We start from the raw sequence: 17,694 nt of genomic DNA on the forward strand, positions 1-17,694 counted from the left end.
GTGAGTGGGAAAAAAGTGGGTAGGCCTGGGTTGAGCATGACTGGTTGGGCTGAAGGTTGCTGGGGCTGGGCAAAGAGCTATGCAGAGGCCCAGGTGAGCGCACGTTCAAGGAAACAAGAAGTGCAGTGTGGCTGAAGCTTAGGCAGTCGGGGAGATAGGCTGAGGTGATGGTCAGGGGCCAGATCACACCAAGCCTTTAGTACTAGGAGTTAGGACCTTATCCTAAGGACACTGGAGAAACATGGGAGGCCGTGAAGCAGATTTGTGTTTCACAAATATCCTTCTCACTGCCAAGTGGTGGTGGTGGTGGTGGGGTGTTTAAAGGGACAGATGGGAAGCCAGGAGCCAAGGAGGAGGCCAGGCAGAGACAAGGTGGGAGAAGACAGGGTTGGACCAAGGTAGGGCTGTGAAGGCAAGAAGGGGGCAGATGGGAGACATCGAGGAGTCCTAGTGGACAAGCTGTGGAGGTTGACAGGTTGGGCCGGGGTGGGGATGAGGACAGAGGCATCGAAGATGAAGCCCAGCGCTCTCTGAGAGTCCAGGGCAACCCCTGAGATAGAGACTGAGAGGAGGGGTGGATTTGAAAATTGGGCCACAATGTGTGTTAGGGACCCAGGGATCACCCAGGGCTGAGGGGGAGGGGGAGTGTTGGCTTTCATGAGGTCAGGACCCCCATATCTGGGGCCCAGGAAACAGGCAGGGGCTTAGGGTAGAATGGGGAGACAGCAAACAAACCATAAAAGAGAATAGGATGACCTTAGGGGGTGGGAGTTGAGAACAGCTCCCCCCACACTGAAGGGATCAGTGAAAACAGGAACTTCTTGCAAAGAAGAAAGACATAGGAGAAAAAACAGGGGGCGCAGCATCACAGAAACCAAAGGGAGAGGTTTTCTGTAGAAGGGAATGGCTAACACTGCCAGTTTTTGCCAAGATGGCCAATAAGATGAGCCCTAAAAAGTAGCCACTGAGCCAGGTTTCTCGTTGTCAGAGAAAGAAGTTACAAAGCAAGCACGGAGGAAAGGTGAGAATGAACCTTCTGGGGCTGGGTTAGAGTCAGAAATATCAGTATGGACTCACGTTTATTTTTATACACAGATAGCTCTATCTATCTATACACACACACAGATATGTGTGCATACCTGGGTTTGTACACATACATATATTTCCTAGCTCTGTCAGCTGAGAGGGACTAGAAACAGTGATGCCCTAGTAGCAATGACCACACTGTGCCCATACCTTGGTTCCTAATACCTTCTCCAATAAAAGGAACCTGGGCTCCCTGGAGAAATGGCCGATTCCAGGGCTAGGGGCAGGGAAAATGCAAGATAAGCCTGGATCATCTTACAATGGCAGAGAGTAAGGAGATGCTCAAGAAAAAAATAAAGAACACAGGAGCCCACCTGAAGGAGCCCCTATGGCCAAAACGGGAATAACTGGAGTGAAAAAATTATGACAGTACTGGATTATACACAAAGAATAAAATAAATATCCATGAGTCCATACTGATAAAGAATTAATAATTATATAAATAAAATAAATGGGATAGAAGAGACAAACCTTCCTACAGAAGAATTCCAAGTAATAAATGTAGAAGAAATGAGGAAAGTAGAAAACGGACACTAGGGTACCATAGTAATAACTATTGCAGGCAAGACCTGCAATGGATGCTACAATTCGTGGGTGGAACTCTGAAGAGAAACAGGACATTTGCACAGCCTCAAAGTATCTTCCCGTATTTAATTACTGTGGTGACTGTAACATATGAAGACAAATTCTTTGATATTTTCCCTACATGAACTGGAGCTAAATTCTCCTCCCTTCGAATATGGGCTGGATTTCGTGACTTGCTTCTATCAGAGTAAGGTAAGGGAAAAACAGTAACATTGCAGTTGAGAAACCTGGTAGACAGCACCTTAATGTAGTGATCCAGGTTAATATTACCTGAGTGCTTTCTTCCCCAAACCTGTAATCCCAGTCTACCCATGAGAAAAATATTAGATAACCCAGACTAAGGGGCATTCTAATAATACCTGACCAGTACGCCTCAAAACTGTCAAGGTCATGAAAAACAAGGAAAGACCGAGAAACTGTCACAGACTGGAGGAGACCAAGGAGAAGGAGACATGATGAATAAGTGCAACACGGCATCCTGGATTGGATCCTGGAACAGAAAAAGAACATTAGTGGAAAACGGGGAGGATACGAACGAAGTCTGGAGTTTAGTTAGAATACTAATCAACATTAATTTCCTACTTTTGAAAAATGTACTGTAAATATGTCAGATGTTAACTTTAGGGGAAGCTGGGTGTAGGGTTTCTGGGAAGCCTTTTGTACTATCTTTGCAACTTTTCTGTAAATCTAAAATTATTAAATATTAAAAAAAAAAAAATTTAAGTAGCTACTGACTTGGCTACAAGTAGTCACCCGTAGAGTCCCTAACTCCCTTCATCTGACTCTTCAAACCTCACCTCATGTGTTCTCTACTCCGGGAAGTCCTTCCTGATACCTTAGACCAGGTCGGGTGCTTCCTCTGGGCTCCCACAACCCCATATAATCCCCGCTATCCCGGCCCTGATCCCCGTTTGATGAGGGGGGTGTCTCCCACTAGATGTGTTGTCTGGGAGGGCAGGGTGGAGGCTGTCTCAGTCACTGCTGTGTCTCAAGTGAGGAGTAGAGCGTCTGTCTTCCTGACTACTTGGGGAACACCTATGGCAGGCAGAAGCTGTGCTGGATCCCTCACTTCTCCCAACCTGACCCCAACCCTTCTGGGCCTAGAGCCTGCCAGAGTCCACTTCCTTGTCTCTCCTATCTCATTCACTCAATCTAGGACACATCTGAAGTTACATAAATAATCTGTCCCACCCACCCACCTACCAAAACAGGGTGAAATCACTTCCCCACCCCACAGCCACACACGCACTCTTGCCCCCAGTACACCGTCAGAAACACTTTGTGACTATTTGAGGTGCCCAGTCCACAGCCCTTCCCAGCAGACAGGCATCTCTGCAGGAACTCCTACCCCGCAACCCCCAGCTACAGCAGGTTGAGCAGGGCTTGACACCAGCAATCTGATTCCTGACTGGGGAATTTGGAGTGGGGACAGAGGAGCTGCAGGGCACTCACATAGTCAGGGCAAGAGTGACCCAAGGCCAGCCCATCTGCTGCACACAGAGAAAGCAGCAGATGCAGAGAGGCGAGACCACAGGGCCCAGGGGTAGGAGGGAAGCAGAGTCGCCGCCCCATGTTCTGACTCTATCCTGTTCTCATGGGGCCCTTGTCTGTTTCTTTCCATCATCACCCACAACCAATCCACTGTTGCTTCTGCCTTCAAAATGTATCCAGATGACTGCTCACTATGGCCCCTGCCCTCATCCAGGCCACTATCATCTCTCACCTAGATTATGGCAGCAACCTCCTGACGAACCTCCCTGTCCGTACTCCCAGATCTCTTTTCCATCTATACTCCCTTAGTGATCTCATCCTGGGCCTTCATACCATGAAAATGCCAATGACTCCCCAATTTACATCTCCAGCCCAGATCTTACTCCTGAATGCAGACTCCTCGATTCCATTGCTTGCTCAGCAAGTGCACTGAGATGCTTAATGTATCCACATCCCCAGCCTCTCTTAGTCTTCCCCATACAGTGACTGGCACTCCCTCTTTCCTCTCTCAGGCTAAAACCCTTAGAGCTGTTGACTACTCTTTCTTACCCCGCACCTACACCCCAAATGCTGCCCACTCTTCCTTCAAATTATATCCAAAATCTGGCCACATCTCCCCACCTCCACTACTGCTACTTGGACTCAGGCTAAGCCATCACTGTCTGGCTGGATTAGAGCAGTAGCCTCCTCACTGGAGTCCTGCTTTCCACCCTGGTGTCCACATGGCAGCCAGATCACATCATTCTTCAGCTCAAAACGCTGATTTCTTCCCATCTCATTGAGAATCAGATTCAAGTCCTTACCACTGCCCATCAAGCCCTGCATGACTGAGTAATTGTAACTATCATCCCTGCCATATTATTAGGTACAAGTCACCCTTAAACAATGTGGGGGTAGGGGTGCCAACCTCCCTCATGGTCAAAAATCTGCATTTAATTACAGTTGGCCCTCTGTATACGCAGATTCCCAACCACAGAGGTGACCCTTCAACAACTCTGGTTTGAACTGTGTGGGTCAATTGGAGAAAAAAATCTATGTATAAGTGCAATTGCACAGTTAAAACCCGTGCTGTTCAAGGATCAACAATATGGGCACTGTGCTCCTCACAATAACCCTGTGAGATGGACATTATTATAACCTCCATTTTACTGTGAAGAAACTGGAGGTGAAGTAACTTATGTAAAAATCATACCATGAATAAGTGAGTAATGCTTTCATTCACCTTACACCACTTCTTAAACAACAATGCAAGTTTCATGCTGATGAACATGATGCTAATCAGAGCAGCTATCACATACTCAGCATTTACTATGTGCCCCTATCTTGCTAATACTTCATTAACTCCTCTGCCCGTTTCCACATCTGTATAATGGGAGTGATATTACCACACTGGTAAGTGTGAGGATTAAATGAGCTAATACATAAAAATTGTACGATCTCAAAAAAGATACTAGCTTGTTTCAGCTAGCTCTTGCTGGCTAAATATCATCCCAAAACACAGTGGCTTAAAATAACAGCCATTTATTTGCTCATGATTCTGTCATTTCAGCAAGACTCAGAGGGTGAGGAGAGTTAGGAATGCTCATCTCTATTCTACATGTTGTAGCTGGGAGCTGGACTAGATGGCATCACTCATGCCTGGCACATCAGCTAAAACAGTGCAACAACTAGTGGCCGGCTGCGCCTCTTTCCGCATCTCTCTCCAGCAGGGTAGCTGGATTTCTTTAAACAGAAGCCCAGGGTTTCAAGAGAGTGAAAGCAGAAGCTACCAGGCCTCTTAAAGACCCAGGTCCCCCCAAACAGCATAGAGTCACTTCCACTGCATTCTATTGGTCAAAACAAGTCTCCGGTTAGCCCAGATTAAACAGGAGGAGGAGACTTCACCTCCTGATGGGAGAAACAGCAAAGTATGTGTGGTCTTCATTAGCAGCAGCTATTTTAATCTCATAGTAACAGCCTCATCACTGATTTCTACTTCAGTCCTTAATCCCCTATAGTGAATTCCCCACACAACAGCCTAAGAAATCTGTTAACCTACATAACTGACCATGACTCCTTCCACTGTTTAAAATTCTTGCTCTGGCTGATGGCGGCTCAGTTAGTTGGGCATTGTCCCATTCACTGAAAGGCTGCCGGTTCGATTCCCATTCAATTCCCAGTCAGGGCACATGCCCCAGTTGTGGGCTCGATCCCCAGTAGGGGGTGTGCAAGAGGCAGTCAATTGATGTCTCACGCTCACATGGAAGTTTCATTCTCTCCCTCTCCCTTCTTCTCTAAAAATCAATAAAAAATCTTTAAAAAATAAAATTCTTCTACAGCTTCCCACTACACATGGGGTAAGGACACACACTCCTTACAGGATCTACATGGTCTGACCTCTTGCTCCCTCTCAGCCTCTAGGTTCCAAGCATCACCCCCCCCTTAATGGAGTTAATGCCTACTCCTTCAGATCACCTCAAACCCCAATTAGCCACACTGGCTGGGCTCCTGTGAAGTGCTCTTACAGCCCTTTTTACTGTTTCTCTATAATTTCATATTATGTGATTAGTTGATGAGCTGAACCCCCACCCAAGACTGTGAGCTCTTTGGGGGTAGGAAAACTCTTTTGTTCTCTGCTGTGTCCCCAATGCTGAGCACAAAGCTGAGGTAAAATGGAAATGTCTGAGACCTCAGAAAATTTTAAGGCAGCCCCTTAAAGCTCTGTGGAAAGGGGACTGACAGAGTCTCTAGGACGCTGGGATCAGGATCTGAATTCTGAAACCATCCACCCATCCAGTCATTCAATAATTTTTGAATCCCTACTATGTGCCAAGAGCTCTTCTAAGTGTTGGAGATAAAGCATGAAGTAGACAAAAGCCCCTGCCTTCATAGAGTGTATGGTCTGGTGGGTATGGGTGAGGGCAGCGACAGACAATAAGATAAAGTATATAGTGTGTTAAACAGTGATATGATTAATGTTAAGGAAAAATTCAAAGGAAAAATTCAAATGTTAGTACGATTCTAGAAGAGTGGTCAGGGGAGATCTCAAGAAGGTGACATCTAAGTAAAGACCTAAAGAAGGTGAAGGTGAGCCTTGACTATCTGCGGAAGTGTTCCAGGTGAAGAGAACAGCAAGTACAAAGGCTCTGAGGCATGTGGCTGGAGCAGAGTGAGCAAGGAGAGATGAGTAGATGTCAGAGTGGTAACATGGGCAGGTCATGCAGGGCCTTGCAGGTTATGAAGAAAACTCTGGCATTTACTCTCTGTGAAATGGAAGCATGGGAGGGTATTGAGCAGGGGAGGAACGTGACCTGACACAGGTGTTCACAGCATTCCTCTGGCTGCACGTGAGGATCAGACTGTGGGGAGCAGGGAGACCACTCAGCAGACTGCTGTGATGATCCAGGCAGGTGATGAGAGTGGACAGGATTAGGGTGACAGCATGGAGGTGGAAAGAAATGGCCAGGTTCTGAATATACTTTGAAAGAATTTGCTGATGGGCTGGACATGGGTGTAAGACAAAGAGGGACTGAAGAACAACTTCAAAACTTTTGGTCTGAGCAACTACAAGGATGGAAGTGGCATTTACTGAGAGGAACCTTGGAAGAAGAGACTTTTTTGGGGGAAAACAGGAGTTCAATTTGGCTGAGATTACTCTCAAAATATCTCTAGATATCCAAGAGGCCATATCATGCAGGCAGTCAGCAGGTCAGGGGAGAGGGTCTGAGCTGGAAACAGAAATTTGAGATATACGCTTCCCTGCTTATCCATCCATATTCCTTACAGAACCCATGATTTGGCTCCTGCTGATGACTCGAAGCTCATCTTGCACCTGGTTAAGTCAATGGTTGACATACACACAAATCCTGAGTCCTTTAATTCCCAGCTACATGACCTTGGACAAATTACTTAACTTTCTCTGCCCTCAGTATCCTCATTTGCAAAAGGGAGATCATAACAGTACTGGCCTCCTAGGACTATTTATTCAAAACCAAATTTAATTAAGCATCTAAAATATGCAGCCACTTGTCCTACATGCTGGAGATACTACTTTCCCGCCCCTCACCGCAGTCTGTAAGCCACACATACAGCCTGTCAACTCAGCCTTCTGGACATCTCTCCCACCCACATCTTTCCTCCCCTCCCTATCAAGACCCTTTCCCTGATTCACCTCCGACGTTTCATGCCTAGGACCCTGCCATAAACGCCACCCTGGGCACCCAGGCCCAAGTCTCTTTCCCGACAACCTATTGCCAGGTGTCGGCAAATAGGGCCCTCCCACAGCTCCTCATTGCCCTCAGGAAATCCCTAGTCAACAAAATCTTCCAAGACCTAATTCACAGAACTTTCAATAAGATCTCCAACACCAGATCACCAGGCTGTTTCTCATTGCTGCCTTTGCGCAAGCGGTTCTACCGCGCCACCAAGCACCCCTGTCATCAGGTCTCAGCTCAGGCAGCTCCTCCTCCTCCAGAAGAGTTTCCCTACCCTTGCTTCTTCTGGGTTCCCTCGCGTTCAACGTTGCCACCATTAGGGGACACACGCAGGTCCGTAATGGAACCCTTGCCTCTCTTTCCTACAGACGGGACCTTTCCCGCGAGCTAGGCCAGACACAGCGGCTAGTGATGCCCGCGGGATGGGGCCGCTTCAGGCCTCTGCGCCTACCTCCTGCTCTAAATACGAACGTCTTACCTTAACGCTGTCCACGAAAAGCCATCTTGCACCTACCGCACGCCCCAAGAGAAATCAACACCTGCGCACATCACGGCCAAAACCACCCAATCACTGCCTTCTTCCTCCTTTACAGCCCGCGTCACACATCCGGGTCCCGTCTGACCGCTGATTGGCTGCCTGTGACCCCACCCCTAAACACATGAGCGAAAAGAACTCTGGTCTTTGCAGTTCCCCGACGAAGAGGAGGAGGAGATCGCCAAGAAGAGCTCCATTTCCCAGGAGGCGCAGCGCCCCAGTGGCGGAAGACGATACCCTTTGAATCAGGAGGCTCTTGATTGGCCATTTGGGAGACAAAAGTTGCCAAATTGCCAGGGAAACAGGCCCACTTACCTGGAACGCCGGGGACATTTTTTTTTTTGCCTGAGAATCTCAAAAAGCCTTGCTCCGCAATTGTTCCTTTGAAAGGGTAAGACCAGACGTGGGGGTAGGAGTAAAGTCTGTAGCCACTGCCTGCCTGTCAATCCCCAGATGGCACCAATAACTCCTGTTACACGTATTCAGCACCTACTGGCCGCTTGCCTGGCAAAAGGAACCACTCCTGCACAGATTCTGTGGAAAACCTGGCTTACTAGGGCAGAAATGCTTATTTCCCAGAAACAGGCCAGAACTGGGCTTTTACCCTTTCAGGGTCTATGTACCCTGGAAAAGGCAAATGTGGGCTATGATCCTATTCAGGATCTGTCTAGGATTCCTTGGGCCCAGACTTCCTGCAGCCCCATGTCTGCACCAATAGCTATAACTTCCCTGTGGACATACCCCACAAGAGAAAGCTCTTCCAGCACCCCCTCCCCAAACACCATTCCGCACCATGCCTCTGAGGGCTGGGTGAAAGGGAGCCAGGGCCCTGCAAACGCTCAGGCGGGCATGTGAGAAAGCTCTTTACTGGGGGGTACAGCAAGGAGGAGCAAGGCCATCTCCCCCTACCTGCCCCCACCCCTTCCTAGGGCCCTGGGGTGAGGGGGTCTCCCCACCACTGGACCACCACTGTCTTTGGTACAATAAATAGAAAACAAGGGGGAGAGAGGGGGCCAAGGGTGCAGTCCTCAGTGGGGAGGGTACGCCTAACCCCTCTCCTTGACCCCTGCCCCAGGCCCCAATCAGTGCAGGCCTCACCCACCCCAGCTGGGTAGCAGCAATTCCAGTCAAGGGGAAAGATGAGGATGGGAGCCCAGGGCCCCCAGATGGGGGGGTATGGCTTCAGGAGGGGCCCCAGGGAAGGGGCAGGGTCATGAGCTGGCTGCGGTGCTCTGGGGTACACCACGGAGGCCCAAGCGAGGCCCCAGAGTGGCAGGGTCATCAGGGGGTGGGAGGGGTGGACGACCTCCTGTCATCCGAGTCCGGAGGGCTGAGGCAGCCGGGTGCTGGGGGGCAGGCGCTGGGTGGAGTGGGGAGCAGTCTGGAGGGCCGCCCACCAGGCTCACATCCATCAGCTCCGGGGGTGGTGGTGAGGTTGGTGATGGAGGACGGCCAAGGCATCGGGGTTGGGGGGGTAACTGGGCCCCAGCCCCTGGCAGTGACGAGGCAGAGGCAGGGGCCTGATGTGTCTTGTGGGGCACATCACCACCTGCCCAGGGGCGCATCGGCTGGGAGGGTGGCACCTAAAGGAGCAAAGGAATAGTGGGTGATGGAGACCCAGGTTCTGGAGTCCCAGATACTCTGCCACCCACCTCCAAAGACCCTAAGGCCCTAGTACCTGGGGGCTGTTCATCTCACAGTCAGTGATGGGGGGCCCAGGGCCCCCACAATATCTGTTGCTGTATCGGTAGGCCCGGTTGTCACTGGAGGAGCCACTGGAGCCTCCTGGAAGTGCCAGGGGAGAAGAGAAGAGGCCTTAGGTGAAGGTAAGGAGAGGTGGTGGCTGGGTTTTCAGGTGGCTGAGTCTGGTACATGGCCCAGGGCCAGGTTTGGGCTTTGAGTTCGTTTGAAGAAACCAGGCCCAATTTTGAGATTAGGAGTCAGAATTCAGTTTTGGGTATTGGAGTCAGAACCAGTTAAGATATCTGGGCACAAACTCAGTTTCAGAGATCAGGTCAGGACCAGATGGACCGCTCCTGCCTCAACCTTTAGAGTTCAGGATAATGCAGTTTCAAAGCTCTACGTGAAGGCCCAATGGAAAAGTCCCCCAGGTCAGGTGAAACCAGAGCTGGCCCCACACCTGTGCGACCCTACTGGGCATTGGGCACCCACCAGAACTGGAGATGGAGCTGGCGGTGCTGGAGGAGGGGCAGGTGTCGAGGGGCGCGGGCGAGGTGGAGGCACTGCTGCCTGCCGGGCCCGTGTTGGTGGCCTCATCAGCCGTGCGGCGAAAGAAGCCATGCTGCAGAGCCCCCAGTGGGCTGATGCGGGCGGCGGGCTCATACTCCAGCATGCGCAGCACCAGGTCCTGGAAGCGGAGGTAGTCGGCGGGGCTGTGGCCCGGCTCCCCCGCCCGCCGGCCCCCGGGCCCGCCCGTCTGCACGCCCAGCACCTCCTGCAGCCGCCGTGTCCCGGGGCCCTGGTAATCCTGGCAGGGAGGGGGTGGGAGGGGGGGCAAGAGAGTGGCCGTCAGTGGGCAGGAGGGGCAGGGAGACACACACGGGGAAACAGAGGCACAAGAGAGAAAGTGGGAAAGAGAAGCTAAGAAGAGTTGTGGGGTGGGTAGGAGAGATAGGGTGGATTGGGGAGGAAGGAAAAGACAGACAAGGGGGATAGGAAGGAAGGGAAAGACACAAGGGAGAGGAAGCAGGGAGAGAGGGCGCCCCAAGTGTGAGAGAGTGAGGGGCCACCAGGGTAGGAGGAGCGGCAAAGGGCAGGGGCCGCACCTTCCTGAGTTCCTTTGTCCTTCGTAGGGTCCAGCCACCCCCAGGCAGCCGTTCAAAGTACTTGCGAGCCTTGGGTGCCTGGTCTAGCATGGGGGCTGGTGGAATGCCCAGCACCTCCACAATCCGGTTCATCTGGTCCACCTGCGAGCAGGTGAGGAGTCAGGGTCATCAGGCCAGCCAGGCCTCCACCCCCTCCAACACATACCCTCCTCAGGAGCACACCTCATTGGAGCCACTGAAGAGGGGCTCTCCAGTGTGCATCTCTACCAGGATGCAGCCCAGGGACCACATATCAATGGCCAGGTCATAGGGCGTGCCCAAGAGCACCTCGGGTGACCGATAGAAGCGGCTCTGGATGTACTGGTAAATCTGAGGGAGGAGAGAAGGCAGTAATTAGAGACCCAAGCCTCTCCTACTGGTGCCACTGACACCCCCCAAAGCTACGACAAGCCTTCTGCCCCAAAACTGGGGATAGGGGCTACAAACCCTGATGTTACCACCACCAACTTTACAGGAACCATTACCTCCACTTTACTCATCAGCCTCAGGAGTCTGCTGGCCTAGTCAGATCCTGATCTCCATCTATCGGCCTAACTCAGGGCCCCTCTTAGTCACCAGAGTTTGGCAGTCTGCAAACCCAGGCCCTTCCCACCATCCCAATCCAGACCCTTTCCATGCCACCACCATCATTTTCTCAAACGACTGCTTATAGGAAGCTGCAAAGCTGAAGCACCCTCCCTCCCTTCCATTCCAGCTTTAAGAGCACAGGGTAAACAAAACTTAGTAAAGTGCCAACTAGGTTCAAAGCCAACTCAAATTCCCCAGCCACATCTGGCAGCCTCAAAACTGGCCCTGCTCCCAGGCTTCACTCTTCCCTTTCTCACTGGGCAGTATACCCTATGGTCCTCTCCTTTCCCCACTTCACACACTGGCTCCACCCTTCCTACCCACTGACACCCCATCCCAAGCACTATTCCTCAGGCATCAGACACTTCAGGATGCACCTGACAATCCCATCCAGCCTACCTTAGGCCCCTTAATCACCAGCCGCCAGCTGCCCGCCACCCCCCCACACCACTAATCCTGCCCCTGCGGCCGGGTCAGGCCCTACCCGCTGGCCGAGCTGACAGGAGCTGCCAAAGTCCACGATCTTGATGGCACTGCGCTTGGGGTTGCAGAGCAGGATGTTCTCGGGCTTGAGGTCGCAGTGAATGATGCTAAGCTCAGGCGTGGCCAGAAAGAGAAGCGCAGTGCAGAGCTGCTGCGCCAGCTTCCGCGTCAGATTCAGCGAGACACCTCGGAAGTGTGTGTTGCGCAGGAGGTCATACAGGTTGTAGGAAAGCAGCTCGAACACCAGGCACAGGTGGTTCCGGAACATGAAGTGCCGCTTCAGGTGCACTGTCAGGAAGGGGACCAAAATAGGCGGATGGAGAAAAAACTGAGGCTCAGAGAGGGCCACTGGTGGCCTGGGGTACACAGTAATCAAGGAAAGAGGCCAAAAACAGATCTATGTCTGTTTCTGGAGCACTGGCCAAAGTGTGGTGTGCCCACAGGTCCCAGCAGCTTGGTCGGAACTTGAATCTTACAAAAAAAAAAAAGACTTGATTTTCTTGATTAAGAAAAGTAAATTCTGCCCAGCCAGGCGTGGCTCAGCAGTTGAGCATTGGCCCAGGATCTAGGAGATTGCTGTTCGATTCCTGGTCAGGGCACATGCCTGGTTTGCGGGCTTGATCCCCAGTCGGAAGCGTGCAGGAGGCAGCCGATCAATGACTCTCTCTCATCATTGATGTTTCTACCTCTCTCTCCCTCTCCTTTCCTCGCTCTGAAACCAATAAAGATATATTTAAAAAAAAAAGAAGAAAAGTAAGTTCTTTTCAAGTCTCTTGTCAAAATGTCAGATTAAACCAAAGAGAAAGTTTCCATTTGGTACTGACAGGACTTTAACACCATTCTACAGCGCCTCATTTAATTTTATAACCTTGTTTTAGTCAGTGGGTTTTTTTTGTTGTTTTTCTTGGTGACAAAAACTACTATTTTTCATTTACTGTGAGGATTTATATTTAAAGAAAATACTCTTTAAATTCTCTTGCTCTTTCTAAAGAGGAACAAGTAAAAGCAAGAGGGAAAAGACTGGCAAAGATGTTAAGAGTAAAGGCTCTGGAGTCCACTGCCTGGTCAAATTACAGTTCTACTGAGTACACACTCTGTGACCTTATACAAGTGATAGCACCTGAATGCTTCGTTTCTTCATCTCCAGACTGTAGGCAATGATGCCCCCTTCCGTGGCACTGTGGTGAGGCAGACAAGAGCTAATTTATGTAAAGAACCTGACCCTTAGCACCCAATAAACTTTGACCAGCATTCTTGTGAATAGGACAAAAAACATTAAAGTGGCAGAAGAATCAGTGATGTCAGGGAATTATAGACCAAACTCTGCCCTGAGGTCACTAACCCCATCCTATAGTAGGAGTGACCCATCCCTGAGCAGCTCAGCCTCAAGCCTCACCTATGTAGTACTTCATCTCCGTGTCATGCTGGTTCATCAGCTCCAGTAGCCGCAGCTCAATCTGGGCCTGGTTCAGGAAGGCCTTTTTGTTCTTGATGATCTTGATGGCCACCAGCTCCTGGGTCTGATGATCATAGGCTTTCACCACCTGTAGGGGCAGGGGATGTAACAAAGTGAGGGAAATGGGAGGTGGGGGAAAGACTGAGCCAGGCATCACTGTTTTCCCTCCAGCCAAGGAGGCTCACTAATATCACTATCAATATTACTAACAGGATTTCAAAATTGAGTGCTTACCAACAGACACTAGTATAAAACACTGAACATGAAATAACACAACCACCTCATGTGAAGAGTCTCATTAATTGCAGTTCTTTAAAGAAAAGGAAACTGAGGCACAGGGAAACCAAGTGACTGGGCTGGGGTGAATAGCCCAGCATAGAACTTGAAGCCACTGAACCACTGACTGTGTGAATCAACACCAGGGGGTGCCCATGTCCCCCAATCTCTGGATCTGGATGGGTGTGGTGGGGCATCCCGCACCTGGCCAAAGGAGCCTTTGCCAATGAGGGAGTCAATCTCATAACGCTCCAGCCAGCGCTCGCCACTGCGCACTATGTAGTCATGGTTGTCATCGTCATAACCATGGTTCAGGACCTTCTTCTCCTTCTTGGTGCTTGAGTCCTGAGGAGGTGCCTGCTGGGCCCGCCGCTTCTTCTTCGCATAGTAGACCTGCCCAGCCAGCCAGCCAGGAAATGAGGACTGATGAGTGACCTGTGCCAGCAGCCAGGACCCCTCAGCACTCAGCCGGGTCCCCTACCCCCTTCCTACCTCATTGATGTGCTTGTAGGTCTTGATGAGGTCCACGGAGAGCTTGCGCAGTGGGGCCGTGGTCGCATCCCGGAAGGCCAGGGGAAGCCTCCGAGGCAAGAGCCGCACATCAGGCAATACCTGCTGGGTGGGGTGAGAGGGGGGCACTGAGGAAAGGCCTTTACCTTCAACCTCAAGGGGGAGAATTAATGGGTGGCTGGCTCATCATTACCACACGTATATTTATTTGGTCATTGTCTGACAACCCCACTAGAAGAGAAAGTCCCCGAGGGCAGAGGCTTTGTCTTGTTTTTGCGGTATATCTCCAGTGCCTGGAGCAGGGCCTGGCATATAATGGACAATCATTAAAGATTGGCTGAGTGAATGCATGCTGAACTATTTATTTACCTGTGACCTTTCATCCCACAACTTTATTCCTTTTTGAACCTCAGTACTCAAGAGATCACACAGAAAGCCTAGACTCTGCCCCCCAACCCTTCGCCTGAGACCATCCATCTGGGTATCCCATCTTGCTTTGCCCCCATCCCTTGGGGCCTTCCCAATGCTCACCCCCTACTGTGAGCAGTTATTTCACACCAATGGTCCTAAATCTGGATCCAGCACCCTGGACTTCCCACTCCAAGCTCTACATTTCAGAACCTTAACAGTCTCTACCCTTGGAGATCTATACCCTGTACCCTAGGTCCTGCTGGCTTCAAGACCCTTCAGGCTCAACTTTCCTCCCCTTTTGGCCCCTCCAGATCTTTCACGCTGGACTTTTTTTTCTTAGTGAACATTTATTGTTTACTATGTGCCAGGCACTGCCCTCAGCATTTTACATGCATTTCGTTAACTGGTTTAATCCTCACAACAACCCTGTGAGGTAGGTATCATTATTGGCCCCAATTTTACAAAATAGAAAACTGAAGCATGAAGAACCTAAGTAATTTTACCATCATGTCTGGATTTTAACCCAGGCCCTCCAAACCCTGACTCTGCCAGCAACTCCTCTATTATATTCAACTCTCATGGGGCCCTTCATGCCCCTTGGAGACTGTCCTGGGCAACCACACTATCTTTTGGCACCAAGATCCTTCTATCCCCAGCCTCCCCCTACCCCAGGCAGGTGAGGAGCCAGCTGAACGCGTACCTGCGTGTGCTCCTGGGGCCCCGGGAAGCCAGAGAAGGGACCATGGCCCGGTGGGACGGCCATGGTGGGCTCAGAGGGCCGCAGGGGAGCGAGGCCTGGAGCGGGAGCCCGGCCGGGGGGCGCCTTCTCGCATCCTGCACCTCGGCTGCCACCGCCGCTGAGACCTGAGAGCAGGCGGAAGGCAGGGGAACAACATGGAAGAAGGGGATGTGTGGGACAGTGCAGGAAAGAGGTGGACATCAGAGAGAAGGCAAGGCACAGAGGGCAGAGGAAAAGAGTTCAACAGAGCAACAGGTGGGAATGAAAAGAGGTGACAGACAATAGTGGTGGTAGGGGCCAGTGGAGGGGGGACACAGCAGAGTCCCTCAACAAATGATTACCAAATAAATGAGGTAGGGAGCACAAACAGAGGCACATGTGAAAGGGAGTGATTGGGAGTTGGGCAAGAATATGGGCCAGGACAGAAAAGGACAGAAAGACACCAATAATTGGGGGAAGGAAGAGAAGAAAATAGAAACCACAGACAGTATAGGGGAGTAGGGTTCACTCTTTTTCCCCCATTTCCACTTGTGACCCTTCCCAGGCCCCCCTCACACAAGATCCTGCCTTCCTGCAGTCTTCCCTGAACCTTAGGATTTCATCTTATCACAGCAAGGTTCCTCTGCTTCAAAATCTACCCTTTCCAGCAGATCCCCCAATCCAGGAAGTCTAGGATCACCCCAAACCACATTAGAGTCTTCTGGGCTCCCATGAAACCATAGTAAAGTCCTCTTCAGGCCTCTAAAACCACATCAGGGTCCTTGGGGACGTCTTGATCACAATGTTATCCAAGAACCCCTATAACAAGAGTCCTATCCCTATGGCAATCTGGCCCACCAGGGCACACCCTTCCTGGGGGGGCCTCCCCATATTATCCCAAGACCTCTTTCCTAAATCATTTTCTCTCACATCAGGGACCACCCATCCAGCAAATTTCTCCATACCATATTCCAGTTCCCCAATATTATGCCAAGGTACCCCTCCTAACCAAGGCCCACTCCTGATGGGAGCAAAGGGAAGATGTCTCTTCTCACCGTTTATAGTGATCATCCTTCTCTTCCCTACATTGGAGCCTACCCACCTCCTCCCAATCCAATATTCCTATCAGGGCCTTTTCTCCAATCACTCTTCTGTCCACGGGGGTCAATCCATAACTGTGCCTATTCCTAGAAGGTCCCCACAGCCAAATTCCCAAATAACACAGAGTTCTTCCCCGTCAGAGTATCTGTCACACCAAAATCCTCTCCCCACGGGACTTCCTTCAGGTCAGTCCCTTTCTCCTATACTAAGCCTTGCCACCCCACGACCCCTCCTCTCTTAGAGCTCCCCCCCGTCCACAACAAACTCTTTCCCGGGGGCCCTCCCACACCGGGACCTTTTCTCCCAGCCGCCACCCCCTACCCGGGTCAGGGCTGGTGCGGAGCCCACGGGGGGCTGGGGCGCGGTGGGGCCCCCAGTGGGGTGGGCGAGCAGCCAGCATGGCGGCGGTGGCGGCGGTGAGGAGACGGCCGCCTGTCCCGGGCCGGCCGCCTGTCCCGGGCCAACCGGCCCGTCAAACCCCGCGGCGGGTAGGGCAAGCGGGACAGGCGGCCCGGTGGGTGACAACAGCAGCCGCCGCGGGCGGGGGAGGGGAGAGGAGGGGACGAGGGTCAGACCGGGGCACGCGGGGGAAGGGAAAAGCAGGTGGACGGGGGAGGGGCGGGTTAACCCTCGACCCGCCGGCCCCGCCCCGTGCAGCCACCCGCCCCCAGGGACACCGGCGTCCCGCCTCCCATCCTGGAGGGCCGCCCGGGCCCGCGGGCAGGCCTGAACTTGGCAGTCCACACCTGCCATGGCAACAACCGTGCCATTGGTCGCTGGGGCCAAAAGCTCAACCAATCACAGCCCAGGGCAGCTGTTGCTAGGCGACAACGATGCGGCCGGCAGAGCCGAGCCCAAACAAAGGGCGGGAGCGGGGCCCTAGTACCCCCTCCCAGCCTCCCTCCCAAGACAGCTCTCTCGGGCTCATCCCCTTCCAGGAATCCGACTATGAATAGCTAGGCGCGGCCTGCACCTGCCCGCCGCCCCACTCCTCTCCTCCCTCGGCCTCCTAAGTCTCGCGGCGATAGGGGCAGGGCGGGTCCCGTACTACCCCCGTTATGCGAACCCGAGCCGCGCCCCGTCCGTAGCCGCTTCGTTACCTGAGAGCGCGGACAAGGGGACTCAAACTGCTCGGGAAGCCCGAGCTCAGACCTGCCCACTGGCTGAAGCTATCCGGCGGACGCAGCGAGGCAGGGCCCTGATTACCCAGTAATGCAACCAGCAAAATGGCGACCACAACAAACCGGCCCCCCCACGCCCCGGGCTCCGCCCCCACACCCTCCCCCCTCTCCTCACGTGACCCGAGGCAACACACCGCGCCTGCGCTCAGCGGAGCTTACCAGCACGCAGGCGCAGTGAGCTACCAACCCCGCCCAAGCGCCGAAATCCGGGTTAGGGCGGCGTGAGATGGAGCTAAGACAGGAGCATGCGCTGTG

The 17,694-nt window shown here is 52.1% G+C and overlaps 1 protein-coding gene across 6 annotated transcripts; it reads right to left on the minus strand.

Annotated features, from left to right (window-relative positions):
- Window positions 1–218: 218 nt before the first annotated feature.
- DYRK1B (dual specificity tyrosine phosphorylation regulated kinase 1B) lies at window positions 219–17,440 on the minus strand. 6 transcript variants are annotated; one of them, XM_087826662.1, is made up of 11 exons: window positions 17,359–17,440; window positions 15,140–15,303; window positions 14,011–14,133; window positions 13,723–13,911; window positions 13,183–13,330; window positions 11,788–12,074; window positions 10,899–11,045; window positions 10,677–10,817; window positions 10,063–10,378; window positions 9,569–9,675; window positions 219–9,473 (listed from the first exon to the last, which is right to left on the minus strand). In XM_087826662.1, exons 2-11 carry the CDS (start codon window positions 15,200–15,202, stop codon window positions 9,102–9,104), a joined length of 1,893 nt encoding a protein of 630 aa, XP_087682788.1. In that variant the 5' UTR covers window positions 15,203–15,303; window positions 17,359–17,440; the 3' UTR covers window positions 219–9,101. The 6 variants fall into 6 exon arrangements, with proteins under 6 accessions (XP_087682788.1, XP_087682787.1, XP_087682786.1 ...); XM_087826661.1 differs by lacking the exon at window positions 17,359–17,440 and having other exon boundaries at window positions 14,011–14,130; window positions 15,140–16,443; XM_087826660.1 differs by lacking the exon at window positions 17,359–17,440 and having other exon boundaries at window positions 15,140–16,443.
- Between the last annotated feature and the right edge of the window lie 254 nt (window positions 17,441–17,694).

Source organism: Miniopterus natalensis, chromosome 18, assembly GCF_054644295.1.
Source record: "Miniopterus natalensis isolate mMinNat1 chromosome 18, mMinNat1.hap1, whole genome shotgun sequence".
Taxonomy (NCBI): domain Eukaryota; kingdom Metazoa; phylum Chordata; class Mammalia; order Chiroptera; family Miniopteridae; genus Miniopterus; species Miniopterus natalensis.

Excerpts from the sequence above, each read along its gene's own strand:
- DYRK1B (XM_087826660.1), bottom strand. The coding sequence starts at position 15,379 with ATGTCCACCTCTTTCCTGCACTGTCCCACACATCCCCTTCTTCCATGT. Across the intron at positions 13,331-13,722 it reads GCAAAGGCTCCTTTGGCCAG|GTGGTGAAAGCCTATGATCA; the intron begins GTGCGGGATGCC and ends CTGCCCCTACAG. Across the intron at positions 9,474-9,568 it reads GTGAGATGAACAGCCCCCAG|GTGCCACCCTCCCAGCCGAT; the intron begins GTACTAGGGCCT and ends TTGCTCCTTTAG.